This window comes from Ranitomeya variabilis, chromosome 4, assembly GCF_051348905.1.
Source record: "Ranitomeya variabilis isolate aRanVar5 chromosome 4, aRanVar5.hap1, whole genome shotgun sequence".
NCBI classification, from domain to species: Eukaryota; Metazoa; Chordata; class Amphibia; order Anura; family Dendrobatidae; genus Ranitomeya; species Ranitomeya variabilis.
In genome coordinates, this window is record NC_135235.1 from 178,080,071 (window position 1) to 178,096,127 (window position 16,057).

Below are 16,057 nucleotides of genomic sequence, written 5' to 3' on the forward strand. Positions count from 1 at the left end.
TCTCGGTCATGTTCAGGCCCCTTATGGGTCACTCTCGACAGAGCATCAGCGTGTGTATTCTCGGCTCCGGCCCAATGAGCAATCTTGTACCGGTACTTCGTCATGCAGGCCACCCATCGTTGTTCCAAGGCTCCCAATTTTACATTTTCCAGGTGGACTAGGGGATTGTTATCGGTGCGCACCAAGACCTCAGACCCCAACAAGTATTCGGTCAACTTTTTGGTCATCACTAGTGTTGAGCATTCCGATACCGCAAGTATCGGGTATCGGCCGATACTTGCGGGTATCGGAATTCCGATACCGAGATCCGATACTTTTGTGGTATCGGGTATCGGTATCGAAACAACATTAATGTGTAAAATTAAGAATTAAAATAAAAAATATTGCTATACTCACCTCTCCGACGCAGCCTGGACCTCCGCGAGGGAACCGGCAGCGTTGTTTGCTTAAAATTCGCGCGTTTATTTCCTTACTTGAAGTCCCGGCTTGTGATTGGTCGCGTGCCGCCCATGTGGCCGCGACGCGACCAATCACAGCAAGCCATGACGTAATTTTAGGTCCTTCAGGATTGTAAAATTACGTTCTGGCTTGTGATTGGTCGCGTCGCGGTCACATGGGCGACGCGACCAATCACAAGCCGTGACGTCACGGGAGGCTGGACACGCGCGCATTTTAAAATGCGCGCTTGTCCTGCCTCCCGTGACGTCCCGGCTTGTGATTGGTCGCGTCGCCCATGTGGCCGCGACGCGACCAATCACAGCAAGCCGTGACATAATTTTAGGTCCTTCTGGATTTTAAAATTACGTTCTGGCTTGTGATTGGTCGCGTCGCCCATGTGACCGCGACGCGACCAATCACAAGCCAGAACGTAATTTTAAAATCCTGAAGGACCTAAAATTACGTCACGGCTTGCTGTGATTGGTCGCGTCGCGGCCACATGGGCGGCACGCGACCAATCACAAGCCGGGACTTCAAGTAAGGAAGTAAACGCGCGAATTTTAAGCAAACAACGCTGCCGGTTCCCTCGCGGAGGTCCAGGCTGCGTCGGAGAGGTGAGTATAGCAATATTTTTTATTTTAATTCTTTATTTTACACATTAATATGGTTCCCAGGGCCTGAAGGAGAGTTTCCTCTCCTTCAGACCCTGGGAACCATCAGGAGTACTGTCCGATACATGAGTCCCATTGACTTGTATTGATATCGGGTATCGGTATCGGATTAGATCCGATACTTTGCCGGTATCGGCCGATACTTTCCGATACCGATACTTTCAAGTATCGGACGGTATCGCTCAACACTAGTCATCACCCACACTAACGCCAGCAATTCCAACTTGAAGGAGCAGTAATTGTCCAGGTTCCATTCCGAGTCGTGGAGAGACCGGCTTGCATAGGCAATCACTCGTTCCTTCCCTGTCTGCATTTGCGATAGCATGGTCCCCAGACCATGTAGACTTCCATCTGTGTGAAGAATGAAGGTCTGTGAGAAGTCTGCATAGGCAAGTGACGGGACCTCAGTCAAGGCCATCTTCAAAGCTTGGAAGGCTTCTTTCTTGCTACCTCCCCATTGGATAGTCCAATTCTTTGAACCAGACGGCACTCCCTTTACTACTTCCAGCAGCAATGTGGGTGAAATCCTTCACGAACCTTCACATACCCAGTAAGCCTCAGAAAGACCCAAATGTCTTTCACTGCCTTTGGGGTGGGCCAGTCCTGTGCCGCTGCTATCTTCTCACGTGCAGGTCTCACTCCTTCAGCGGATACAATGTGCCCCAGGTACTCAATTTGCTTGCAGAAAAGGTGACATTTTTGAGTTTCACTTACAGGCCGTGCTTCTGTAGTCAATTCAACACTTGCTCCAGCCAGCGGAGGTGTTCTTCAAGGGTGGCTACATAGACGATGATATCGTCTAAATAGATGAGTGTTGCAGCGAAGTTCAGATCCCCCAAGCATCTTTCCATCAATCGCTGAAACATCCCAGGGGTGTTAGTCAGGCCAAGGGGCATCTGATTAAATGTATACAATCCCATGGGCAGTATGAACGCTGTCTTTGGCCGATTGTGTTCAGCCATGGGCACCTGCCATGTTCCGCTGGCCAGATCCAGGAAAAATAAATACTTTGCCTTCCCCAAGGCAGATAACGACTCCTCGATGCGGGGTAATGGATCGGTGTCTCATACCGTACAGCCATTCAGTAGTCGGTAATTGACAGAAAAGTAAAAGGTTCCATCCTTTTTCCGGACTAAAACAACGGGAGCCGCCCATGGGCTCTGACTCCCATATGACTCCACTCTGCAGCATGTGCGCAGCATCTCTTTGTACATCTGAGGCGGTATCTGCCGATATCTCTCCCGGTCTGGGGCAGCACTTCCTGTAGGGATTTCGTGGGCTATAGCCGTGGTGCACCCAAAGTCATCTTCATGATGAGCTAAGACCTCTTGATAGCGCTCCAGTACAGCTTCCACCTGTTGCACTTCTTGCTGGGAGAGTCCTGTCCGTTCGGCCTGCATCTGTTCCAGAATTCGACGGCCCTCCTTCAGTTTTACAGGCGGATATTCCGGTGTCATCGTGACGGCTAGGGTCCAGGGGTCCCCTTGCATGGCTGCCAATTGCATGGCTTCCGGTTGTATCAGCTCTTCCGCCATTCCCAGCACCTGTGCCACTTCATTCTTAGGTGAGAGGGTGAGATCTTCTTCCCACAGATTAATGCACTGCACTACCACGTTATACCATCATGGATTGTGGCTAATGTCTGAGCGACGAGAAGCACAGCTGCATTGCTAGGGGCCGCCCCATCTTGCGCACCCTTGGGCATAGGGTCCGGTGTCCATGCACTTGAAACAAGTCAGATCCCTGGTTGTGCAGTGTTGTCCCATTCCTTTGGCGATGTTCAACTAGCAAGTGGGGCTCAAAGTCACTCCTGTCTCTAGGCACATTTGAATCTTCAGTGGGGGCTCCTCTGAGGCTGGACCACTCTTCTCGCATATCCCGTATCTCCTTTTTCTTGGCCCACTCTGGTTCATTGCTCCGGACCATCCCTGCAAAGGCTGCTGTCCACTGCTCCTGCACTCTTTCACGCGCTTCTGCCCCAGCCTCTAAGAAGGTCATACGCGGCCTGGCACGCAGGCACTCCCGCAAAGCTTGCTTAAGCGACGAGTCTCTGAGGCCTGCCACAAACTGATCCCTCCATATTATGTCAGGAAGCCCCACTCCTATTACCCCCACATCACCCTGTCGGGCGATATGCACGTGTATCTCCTGTAGCGCATTAATATATTGCTTCACTGACTCTCCCTCCCTTTGGACACGGCTGAACAAGCGCACCCGCAATTCCTCAACATTGGTGGTGTCTCCATGCACCTCTTCCAGAATCTGTAACACCTTGGTCAGTGTGCGCCATTCATGAGAGGGACGAAACATCACAGAACATCTAGCCTCACCATCCAGGGCCATCAAAGCAATCTCTGCCTGCGTAGCTGGGGTTACGGGATGCATCCTTAACATGCCTTTAACCCACTCAGTCCGGTCCCACAGCATGATATTACTCCCCATAAATTTAGGGAGATTGCCGAACACGGCCTCCAGTGGCAAGCTGGACTTTGGGGAACCCATGACATCTTGGTCTTCCGCCTCTGCGCACGTGCACTGCATCCTGCTGACTATGCCAAATGTAAGCAGGTGCGTGGATGCAGCAACGCAGGGATTTCAGAACAAGGCTGTATAACAATATTATTTAGTTTCTTTATCAAGTGAGATGGCAATAGTCTCCTCACAGGGAGTTAATAAACAATGAGGGACAAGCAATAAACAAAGCTGGTTAAGGGGTTAACCCAACAGTTTGTTATTTAAATGGCACTCATTATAGTCCTCTATGGTCCTTATCCACACACAGTCTGATGGGAGTTGGAGTACTGGCAACAGCTGGCGTGGTGTTCTCAGAAGAATTCGAATAAAGCACGGTCCAGCTTCTGGCGGCAACGGGTGGTCACTAGTTCTGCCCGCTGATCCCCTAGTCCATAAATCTGTGCAGCCAAAATAGAGAGCACTGCAGGAGTCTCTGTACAACTGGTGTGCAGCCGCACGTCTGTCAGCAATGGGGAATGTACCTCAGGGTCCTGCATGTGGCACCCGCTCCTCCGCGCGAGCACTGTACTCTATTTAGCCAGGAGCGAAGCGCTCTGCTCACTCACTAGCTTAACGGCATGTATGCGAAAGCTCTGCTGCTGCTCAACACTGCGGAGCGCGCTGCACACTTGCCTCTGCTCTTGCTGCCATCAGGAAACTGAGACTTCTTTCCCGTGCTTCCTGTACACTGCCTGCCTTAGCCACGCCCCCTCTCCCCGGATCATGGGACCTGTGCGGTCCCCCATTTTTTCCCCCTCAGCAACACTGGACACAGCATCGACAATTGTGGACCCAGCAAAACATAGGTACCCGCAGCCCGGTTTTCCTCCTTACACTGCCACTTGCAAACAAATACTGGACATTTTTTACCAGCTGCAGCAAGTAATATGCCTGAGACCTGGTAGGACGAGACTCAAACAAAGGACCACTGGTACACCCACTGAGCCTGCACATATGTATTAACCCCCAGTCAAGCAAGGATCTCACCTCTCAGCTTCTCATAGTCCAGGGCATCATCCTGACTGAGGTCCAGGTAGGCCTTCTGGGCATCTCCCGTCAGGAAGGGGGCCACCACTTTAGCTCACTGGGTCATCAGCAGGCTCTCCCACTCTGCGTTCAAACACAGTGCTGAAAGCCTCCAAATCGTCCTCAGGACTCGTCTTCCTCAGCGCAGACCAGACTTTGTACCAGGCCTCCAAACGGAACGTGGTGGCTGGTGTGGCCGTCTCTTGCAGAGCGGTGATCTGCTGGATCAACAGGTTACTTGTCTGCTGCTGTTGCTGATTTTGTAGCTGCTACTGCCATTACTGCTGTTTCTCCTGCTGTCGCTCATACTGCAGTTGCTCCTGCTGCTGCCGTTGAAACGCCAGCTAATGCTACTTGTGTTGCCACTGCTGAGTGAGGACCAACTGCTTCAAAGATAGGCAGAGATCACAGGAAAGTTCACAGCAACTGTGTTTAATGTCCAAACAACTCCCACAGTGCACAGCACACGGTATCCTCCGGATCACAGCTGGGGCGTCACAACAGTCCGTATCCAAGACTGGTTGCTGAGGGCGAGTTCCACCTGCTCTGCCACTTGCAAACAAACACTGGCTCACCCAAACCCTTTAATGCAGGGTTTTTAACTGGAATTTGTGGCCATGGGCCACTTGTAAGACTCTGCTTGGAAGGAGTGAACTGTGCCACTTATCATACTGTAGCTCACTCCAAAAATAAAAGCCCGTAACGGGTTTTGCTCATCAGTGCCTTGGCCAAATAGTGTGACCAGGTCCACACTTACTTTTATTTTGCCTTGTGACTCACAGGCATCCTGCTGTTGACATAAGGCATTCCAGCAGGTCTAATGGGACTCTATCTGCATCCTGGATACATATTGACCCTTGCATATGATCACCTCACTACCTCACAGGAAGAAGATACACAACTGCTTAGCATAAAACCATGCACACAAATTCATAGATAATATCAGCATGTTTGACAGATAACAGATGTGTGGGGGCAAGCACGCGTCTTGCAGCAAAGTATAACTGCAGCTAAGTATCCAGAAGCTGCAGTTTTTTCAACTGCCAGGAATTGACATCTATCGCCTCTTCTCTCTTCACACAGGTATAACACTGCTTGCTGTCTGTCATCTGCTGCTTATCATTCTGCAACATTTTTTAATGATATGACACTACTTGCTGTTTATCACCTGCTTATCATCCTGCAACATTTTTAATAGCATATAACAGTGCCTGCTGAATCTGTGATATAATTCATTTGTTGCATTGTACTCAATACTCATACTGTATATCCATGGTTGGAGTCACTATAGATGCTACCTGGTGAAAGGTGTTATAACATATAGATGTAGCCAGGCCCAGTGTTTTTGATCATCTATCCACCCCTGGTGTGCTGGTCCCCTGCTAATTTATCCCAAACCAGCTCCCACAATCCCTCTCACCTGATCCTCTACTCAGTCCTATAAATTTAGTAGCATTCTAAGGGGTGCATGCATGAAGGGTCAAGCACGCGTCCTTCAGCAATGTATAACTGCAGGTAAGTATCCAGAAGCTGCAGTTATTTCAACGACAGTTAGTCAAGGAGTCAGGACCCCACACTATGTATGTGTCTCTTTTGGGTATGTCTACCGAGTAACCGCTTCTTATTACTTGGACCTAGCTTTTCTTTTAACCCATCTTACTCCTTCACCATGTTTACATATTCCCTTACAGTGTTTGCTCCACTAATCCTCACTCTCCTTCCTTATCCCCAAACCCCAGCACCCTCTAACCAAATAATCAAATAATCATCCCACCTTCCCTCTTTCTTCCTCACCTGACCTCCTCTACTGACCTGCTCCTCAACCAGATCTCTCCTAATAAAACATAAAACAAGCCGTCCACTCTCATTCTCCCACCTGCTCTCTCTCTCTGCTTCTCACTGCTGGTGACATATATCCCAATCCTGGACCCCCACAGCTAATACTTCCCATTAATTCCCCCTCCTACGGCTCCCTATCTAATATGAACTACCGCGATCTCTCCAACGTAAAACCAGTGCTCTTGACGCCCACCCCCCTGCTCCCTGTCTCTGGAGCACGCTGGAATGCCCACTCCATCTGCAATAAGCTTCATGTGGTTCATGACCTCTTTCTCTCTCACAATCTTGCGATCGTCGGGTGACACCCTGCGACACCGCCTCCCCTGCTGTGCTGTGTTACAGTGGCCTCCACTTCACCCTCACTCCTCGCCCTGGCAACAGACATGGTGGAGGAGTGGGTCTTCTCCTTTCTACTAACTGCACCTTTAACCATGAATACAGCACCAGAACCACGGTTAATGAATGCAATTGAGTTCAGTAAACAGACAACTGGATTGGCATCCTACTTTCTATTGGTTCGCCAATTTTAACATTTGGTTCAAGAGAACTGTTGAGAACCAGTAAAATCCCTTCCCTGAACACAGCTGCTCTAAAAATTGCATATTTGGTAGTCTAATCACTGTCTTTATTCTGTATAAACTGACATTTTATGTTAATTAGGATGCTTGGAGCACCCTTGGCATGACCAATAGACCATTGCCACCCAATGGTTTTGCATGCCCTCATCTCTCCCACTTGTGATTTTGACATTGCTGGCTTGCCTGAACTTTCTGTGCAGACAATGGAATATCCAAATGAGCCAGCATTGTCGATCACAGGTGAGGAAAGTGAGGGCATGCAAAACCCTGGAGGTGGAATGGTGTACCAAGTCTTTTTGCTACCTGAAGGGCCGTAATCTGGGTTGTCAACTGTCTGGAATATCCTGGACAGTCCGTAAAAATATAACACTTAAGTTCCCTGTCTGTAAAAAAGATGTGATGTGTTCATGTTTCTTTTGAAGCAGGAGAAACCTTTACAGATTACTACGACTGTAGTTATCATCATTTAACAGTTAATAATTGCAGTGTTATCAACTGTAAATATATATCACTTAAAATCTTAATTTCTATTATGGATTTCCAATATGTCTATTAAAATGTTGGCTGTGTGTAATATTGATTAACATTTCTTTTGTAAGAAACACTGCCAGTTTTGAAGAATTGGACAGGTGTGTATTGTCACACGCTGGCTCCTCCCTACCCTCCATTTTGGCAGAGCTGCCTGAAAACGATGTGAAAAGGCCAAAAGTCGCAAAATATTTGCACAACTTCAAGTTAAACAAACGTTTTGCTACTTTTCAGAGTGTTTTAGGGTATGTGCACACGTTACGGATTTGGCTGCGGATTCGCAGCAGTTTTCCATGCATTGTACAGTACCATGTAAACCTATAGAAAACCAAATCTGCAGTGCCCATGGTGCGGAAAATACCACGCGGAAACACTGCAGATTATTTTCCGCAATATGCCAATTCTTTGTGCAGATTCCGCAGCGTTTTACACCTGCTCCTCAATAGGAATCCGCAGGTGGAATCTGCACAAAAAACGCTGCAAATCCACGGAAAATCCGCAGATAAAACCCAGTGCTTTTTACCTGCGGATTTTTCACAAAGTGAGCGGAAAAATCCGCACAGAAATCCGCAACGTGGGCACATAGCCTTAGGCCGGATTCACATTAGCATACCTGTGCGCAGCGTATACTTGCGTACAGATCCGCATAGATCTGCATGCGTCTTGCACACCTATATGTAACATTGTGTACGCAGAGAAATGCGATGGCATCATGTGTCCGCATGCGTTGTTTTGCTGTGCCCGCTGAACGCAACATGTTGCATTTTTTGTCACGTCAAATATGCGCAGGCATGCACATGCGGATGAGTGCGTCAAAACAACGCATTGCTGTCTATGGGAGCGCATTGTTACGCAAGGACATGCGTACGCATGCGTTCGTTGCGCTTGCGTATTTCGGACTGTGCATGTCCAGGAACTGATTGAGACACGCCCATTGAGACACATCCTCCTTGAAATATCGAACGCATGCACATAAACAACGTAAACGCAGGCAAAAATGCATGCACACGCAGCGTTTTTTTTTGCGCCATACATAAGCTGATGCGGATATAAAACGCAGCGCACACATGCGTTTAAATGCGTTTGGCATGCGTTTGCGCATGCAGATGATACGTTGCGCACAGATACGCTAATGTGAACGTAGCCTTACGCAAGTGGCCAGCATGAATCAGAACCTGGCTGCTCAACGTCACGTGGGTATGTTTTTCTTTAAAACACTCTTGGATTCTAAAGAAAACATCGTTTTCAGAGTCATCTGGGAATCAGAGGAAAATATGCTGGATCCAGTTGGCTTCTGCCTGCATTGCTCCAGGTGACTGACAGGTGTCTCCCACGTATGTACATACAGCAGTGCTGGAGATGCCGACCAGAGCTAGAGCAAGACTAATCTGGTCTCTGGCGATGGTATCTGGCCGGATCATCAATCTATGTTTTTTCTGAAATGCCGCAGTGTTCAGACTCTTGCTGTCCATGGTTGGGCAGCATGAAACGACTGACAGGTTACCCTTATGTCTGATAAATCTTCCAAAAGACGCATGAGCTTTCTTGACTCTAATGTTGCCCTGCCTGGAGTAAGAACCAGAATGGGGGGCACTTGAAGCACACAGCCGGCTGTTTCATGTGCATTTGATCTGCTTCCTTTCACACTAGAGCAGGAGTGCAGTTTCGGTGGCAGAGACAGGATGTGTTTTGATATTACACAGATCTCTTTTTTATTATGCAGGTCCCTCTGTGCTTTTCCCTTCCAAGTGAGATTTGTGGTTTAGCTGCAGGCTCTGTGTCCTTCAGGATGCTTTTTTGGGTTGCCTTCTGGCACTTCTTTCTCTTTGCGTTGCTCTTACAGTTTAAAGCAGTATTTCAGGTTTCATCTAAATTTAGTTAACACTATGGGGCTGGTGCTCCAAGCTGCCTGTGCCAGCTTCATTCATCTCTGGAGAGAGTGAATATTCAAACAACTGGCGTCTGCTGCCGTTCTGTAAAGCTTTCTTTTATGATGCATGTTTTTAAATTATGGCCGAATTGTAATAATTAGGAAGCAGGGTATACAATAACATAGGCAATCCCTTTAGTTTTACGTATGCTGGTTACTTCTGATATCATCGTTACTCTGTGCTGTGCCATCGTCCTGTTCCTTGAGTGATTTCCCACATTGATCTTTGGTTGGATACAGATGACCAAGTGTACGCAGCTAATTAGTGTCACCATCTCTGTGATGTCTCTATCATGTAAAACAAGTTAAAAGAGCCTCCTACACCTGTAAAAGCTGTGTGGTGAAAACGCCAGAACACTGTAAAATCGCAAGCAGTTTGTTACATAGTAAGTGTCTAAACAGCATAAAGATGGTGCCTTTTTCTATGTGGAGAAGTACCATTATGTCTCTTCTATAAATAATATTAAGGAGAAATTCATCAAATTAGCATTATATACATACTATTTGTATATGAACTGGATACAAAAAATTGCTTAAATCATTTTTTGAAAATAAATTCATTATTTTTTAATACATTTTTACGTATTTTTTGGGCTTCTTTTCAAAATTCTCTAGTAGTTGTCTTCAAGCATGATGTGATTTGCTTCATGCGATTTTCAGTTTTATACTATCATAATAGCAAAATAAAACCTGTCTAAAATTGGGTGTAATTCTATTAGTGCAAAGATTATTGGTAGTTAGCTGCCACCTCCCCTGCATTCGAAGAACAATTTAGCATGATGGTAAATGCACTCGTGCAGCATTCCTAGGGATTACACCAGTAATCGTTGGCGGTCAGATGAAATCCGTGCCCTCAGATAAAACAAAATTCCATTGTGATAAAGAAATTATTCTATTACAGTATGGAAGCTCCAGAGTCAGGATGGTTGAGTAGAAGGTTGGAGACAATATGAATAGCCCTGGTGTTTGTGTACGTCACCCAGATATGTATCTAATTGGTGCAGGAAAAGGCTGAACCGTTCTTCCTAACTTAGGTCTCTGCAGAAAATGTAGCATAAAAATAATACATACGGTATATATCAATAGATTGCCATATTTACAGCTTCATTAATTTTATTGCATTACCTACTGATTTATTAAAGGTATTTTTAATTGATTTTTTTATGTAGTTATTAGGAAAATACAGGGTTAAAGAAAATTCACCTCGTGTCATTTCTTTCATAGCACTGAAAACAGAGCTATTGTTTTCTTCTTTTTTTTTCCAGTGCAAATGCGATTGTCATCAGAAGCCACTCACTGTTGTCTAGCATTAAAGTCTTGAATTCTCTGTGATGGATGAAGGGGGGGAGAATAGACATCCCACTCTGAAGCGACACTCTGTTGAATCTTTAAAGGCCGTCAGTTGCGTAAAACCAAACCCGATTGGGCAATTTGCTAAAATATTAAAAGCCCAGCCTGTTAAAGCTTTTACTGTGCAGGGCAAAGCGTCAGAAAGTGTCCGCTGTGAAAGCAAATAATTGACTTTCTATCCTCATGCCAAACAAACAGCAACAGTGACTAAATTCACATCGCTTCTACTTCATTGCAGATCCTAATAGCAGCTCTTTGATATTGTGAGACAGAAAGGAGCTGAGAAACACTCAAACAGCGACTTAAGGAAGCAGCTTAGAATTCCCGGCTTCGAAAATGAACATGTTCCAGTGTGTGAGAAGACAACTATAGTGCACCCTGCAATTAGCTCTAAAGCTTCTTCACCCTGAAGCTTAGAGAAATAGGCCAATGCCTGAAGAGTAAAACAGTATTTTAAAGACACATCAGTTTATAGCCACCTAATAAGATGGCAGTCTATTACTGCCTTTCACTAATAGAATGTGTGTTCTCGTTTACATAAGAAAGCACTATATGGACTATAAAAGAGTAGGGTTGCTGCCTTGCCATAAAAAACTACGAGCCAGGAATACAGGGGGCTTTGCTTTCGTGGTTGTGTATTAATATGGAGTTTGAGTTTATACTTCTATCTGGGAATTATTTATTGTCATGACAATTTAGACACTTTACATATTGTGTTGGTAGATATTCCACTCAAAAATATTATCCAGTTATTGGCTGTTATATACATGTCTGTTGTGCTTGATTTTTTTCTTTAAAAAAATTGGTGAAAATTGTGCAAAACAAGTAATGATCCTGCAATTGCATAGGTTTTTTCTTACTGAATTCCTCTTTGTATAATAGCTTGGCAGCAAAAAGGTAAACCAATGTACCCCCAGCCTGACAAAGGTCAAATGGATATATACAGCAAGCAGAATCTATGGCCACGGTCACACGCTCAGTATTTGGTCAGTTTTTTACATCGGTATTTGTAGGCCAAAATCAGGAGTGGGTGAAAAATACAGAAGTGGTGCATATGTTTCTATTATACTTTTCCTTTGACTGTTCCACTCCTGATTTTGGCCTACAAATACTGATGTAAAATACTGACCAATTACTGAACGTGTGAACGTGGCCTAAGTGAATTAATGCACCTGACAGATCTGCGTAGTGAGGTTTGTCCATCTAAATAGCTCTATGTTGCCTGGTCTGTTACAATCCCTTACTTGTATAATTCAAAACTCGACCTGTTGATATTCAAAGCTTTTTGGAGATGGAAATTTCATTCTCCAGCAGGACTTGGCACCTGTCCACACTGCCAAAAGTACTAATTCCTGGTTTTAAAACAACAGTATCACTGTGTTTGATTGGCCAACAAGAGGAAGATGAGAGACACCAGACCCAGCAATGCTGACGAGCTGAAGGCTGTTATCAAAGCAACCTGGGCTTCCATAACACCTCAGCAGGGCCACAGGATGATCGCCTTCATTCCACGCTGCATTGATGCAGTAATTGATGCAAAAGGAGCTCCGGCCAAGTATTGGGTGCATTTACTGAACATACATTTCAGTAGGCCAACATTTCAGATTTTAAAATCATTTTTCAAGCTGGTGTTATAAAGTATTCTAATTTACTGAGATAATGACTTTTGGGTTTTCATTGGCTGTAAGCCATAATCATCAACATTAACAGAAATAAACACTTTAAATAGATCACTCTGTTTGTAATGAATCTATATAATGTACGAGCTTCACTTTTTGTATTGAACAATTTAAATAAATTCACTTTTTGCTGATATTCTAATTTTGTTAGAAGCATTTGTATCTCATGACATTGCTTAAACCAGGAGACAGGCAAACAACACAGAAGCCAATGTGGAGGAGTAGCTCCAGTCTGAGAGGGAGTACAATTTTTCATTTAATATTTCCTACCCTGCATCCAATTGCAATAGGTTTTTAAACTCCTTAAACTTCTGATGCAATTTGAGACTGTCAGCTACATAGAAGACTCTAGAATAGTATTTCTCATTAAGGCCAGCACTAAACGTATGGAAAATTGGTTCAAGTCTCCCTGCCAAGAGTTACACAAATGTTCTCTGTATGGTGATCCATGTGTAATGCATTTGCAATGCGATGATGCGATTTTCTCTCACCTATGCATCCATATGGCATCAGTATGACATCCATATGACATGTGTATGGCTTTACATTTCTCTCCGCTTTTCCCCATTAAATTTAATGGCTCAATGGGCTGAAATGAGGAAAATGTGTGCGTATCTGTCGCAAGCTGGACGGATTGTCCATGTGGTGTCCGAGTTTTTCGTTCACCCATAGGCTTGCATTGGCGAGTACGCAGAATGCTGCGATTTTACACGCACGGCAAAATACACCCGAGAAAAAATACCATGATGTGAGCTGCCCCAAAGAATAACACTGGGACGAGTGCACTGCGATGTTTTCTCGCATAGCACTTGCCTGTATTCTACAGTAGAGTGACTCCAGCCTTATGTTTTAAGTCTACCCTGAAGTTACCTGTAATGCTAACTCCTTCATAAAGCAATCATCATTAATGAAATGTTGCCACATTATGTACATTTAACATCATCATTAACACCCGATGCAAATAACCCTAATACTAACCCACCCACACCAGTCAGGAGGTCAGGAGGATGCTAATATCAGTAACATGAGCACAAAGTCAGACATAGAATTGTAAGGCAGGTGGGCAGAAAAACATTCCAAAGTCAACAACAAGAAACAATAGCATGAACGAGCATCAATCCCCTAAATGGTAGACATGATCAATATACACTTGTACCTGGCAGCACACTGCTGGGGGTTCAAATAGGGTATAGTCCTGCCCAAGGCTCACAGCAGAGAGCTAATTACAACTGAAGATCAGTTCTCTGCATTAATCCCAAGACTCTCTGCTGGACCGCACCAAAGGTTCCAGCTTTCCTAATGCTTCGTGCATCTCACTTGAGTTGTACAGCTCTGCCCGCAATGCAAGTGTGGTGCCGCCCTACAAGTGACATGGAGGCTTTAAGGGCACGTTCAGATACAGATGTAGGAAAACTTCAACAAGTTGTAAATTCAGTACATCACTATGTTCTGAATAGTAAGGGCCAAGTAAAAGAAGGTTAAGAAGTTATAGTACAAATAGCTGGAACACTATAAATCATTTATAGATGGCAGTATTTGATGGAATATATTTGGACATGGCTACATCTTAATTCATTTGTCAAAAAAACCCCAGAAGAAATTCATAGTTTTACCATTATTTTACTATATTGATGTATTTTCATTTTTGTTTACCACAATAGGCATGATCCTTTACTAATGGCTGGGAATGATCAAATAGACAACATGGACTCCAGCAGTGTTAAAAAATATGACTCCACTGGCATGTTCCATTGGTGTCCAGCTAAGGAGATGGAGAAAGTTCTTTTGGTGAGTACTTGTACACAACTAAAATTAGGTTAATTTTTAATGCTACATTTTGAATTTAGTATTTTAATAACTACATTTTTAAACTGAATAGCAAAGAGAAAAAAATTGAAACAAACCAGAATTGCTGGACATAAAGGATTGAAAATGTGTGTGCTCTTTCAACTCAAACAGTAGAACAAACACAGAGAATGCCTTAAATCTAAATTTACCTTTATAAATAATAATAATAATTTTTATTTATATAGCGCCAACATATTCCGCAGCACTTTACAATTAAGCGGGGACATGTACAGACAATAAATTCAGTACAAGTTAAGACAATTTAAAAATTTAAACAGTGACATTAGGGGTGAGGTCCCTGCTCGCAAGCTTACAATCTACAAGGAAGTGGGGGGGACACAATAGGTGAAAAGTGCTCGTTATTTCTGGTCTGGAAATTATAATAAATAGGGATTTTCATATAAAAGCTGCATGATCCGGTCATCAGCCCGTGTGTTTAAGTGCAATAGTCAAGTATCAAGTGCAGTTATCATGTGCATGGAGGGTGTGGAGACAGATGAATAGTAGGGTGCAGATTCAGAGTAATATTTGGAAGGAGGGAACAGGGCAAAGTTAGTTTACTGAGTAGTTGATGTGGTAGGCTTGTTTGAAGAGATGGGTTTTTAGAGCGCGCTTGAATAGGTTGGGGCTAGGTATCAGTTTGATCGTCTGGGGAAGTGCATTCCAGAGAGCTGGCGCAGCACGAGAGAAGTCTTGGAGACGGAGGTGCGAGGTTCGGATTATGGGGGATGTTAGTCTTAGGTCGTTTGTAGAACGGAGGGCACGTGTAGGGCGATAGACAGAGATGAGAGAGGAGATATAAGGCAGTGCAGAACTGTGGAGGGCTTTGGGGGTAAGAGAGAAGAGTTTGTACTGGACCCTGTAGCGAATGGGTAGCCAGTGTAATGACTGGCACAAGATGGAGGCATCGGTGAAGCGGCTGGACAAAAATATGACCCTGGCTGCCGCATTCAAGATGGATTGGAGAGGAGAAAGTTTGGAAAGAGGGAGACCGATCAGAAGAGAGTTGCAGTAGTCCAGACAAGAATGAATAAGAGTGACAGTAAGCGTCTTAGCAGTTTCAAATGTGAGAAAAGGTCGGATTCTGGAGATGTTTTTAAGATGCAGGTGACAGGAGCGAGTGAGTGATCAGATATAGGGAGTAAAGGAAAGTTCGGTGTCGAATATGACCCCAAGACAGCGGGCTTGCTGCTTGGTAGTTATGGTTGAACCTTCCAGGGTACCTTTAAATTGTTTGTGAAATATTTTGCTCCCTAAAGTAGTTACCACTGCAGCCTTGCAGCGCTGGGGTCCTGGGTTCAAATCCCACCAAGGACAACATCGTCAGGGAGTTTATATGTTCTCCCCATGTTTGCGTGGGTTTCCTCCGGGTTCTCCGGTTTCCTCCCACACTCCAAAGACAAACTGATAGGGAATTTAGATTGTGAGCCCCATCGGGGACAGTGATGATAATGTATGTAAGGCGCTGTGGAATAAGATAGCGCTATATAAGCAAAAGCATAATAATTATATACATATAGATTCATCACTGAAAGTGTTAGCACCCTTGTAATTGTTCCAAAAAATGAAGTATTACTCCAAGAATATTATTGCAATTACATGTTTTGCTATGCATGTGTTTATTTCCTTTGTGTATATTGAAAAAAAACACACAAG

General features: G+C 44.7%; 1 protein-coding gene across 26 annotated transcripts in view; it reads left to right on the plus strand.

Moving 5' to 3' along the window:
- Window positions 1-16,057, plus strand: part of KCNMA1 (potassium calcium-activated channel subfamily M alpha 1) — a 1,075,276-nt gene that overhangs the window by 934,562 nt on the left and 124,657 nt on the right. For all 26 annotated transcript variants that reach the window (XM_077259420.1, XM_077259433.1, XM_077259414.1 and 23 more), the window contains one exon: window positions 14,215-14,341. In XM_077259420.1, the coding sequence (XP_077115535.1) occupies window positions 14,215-14,341 (127 nt within the window). The remainder of the gene's footprint in view (window positions 1-14,214; window positions 14,342-16,057) is intronic.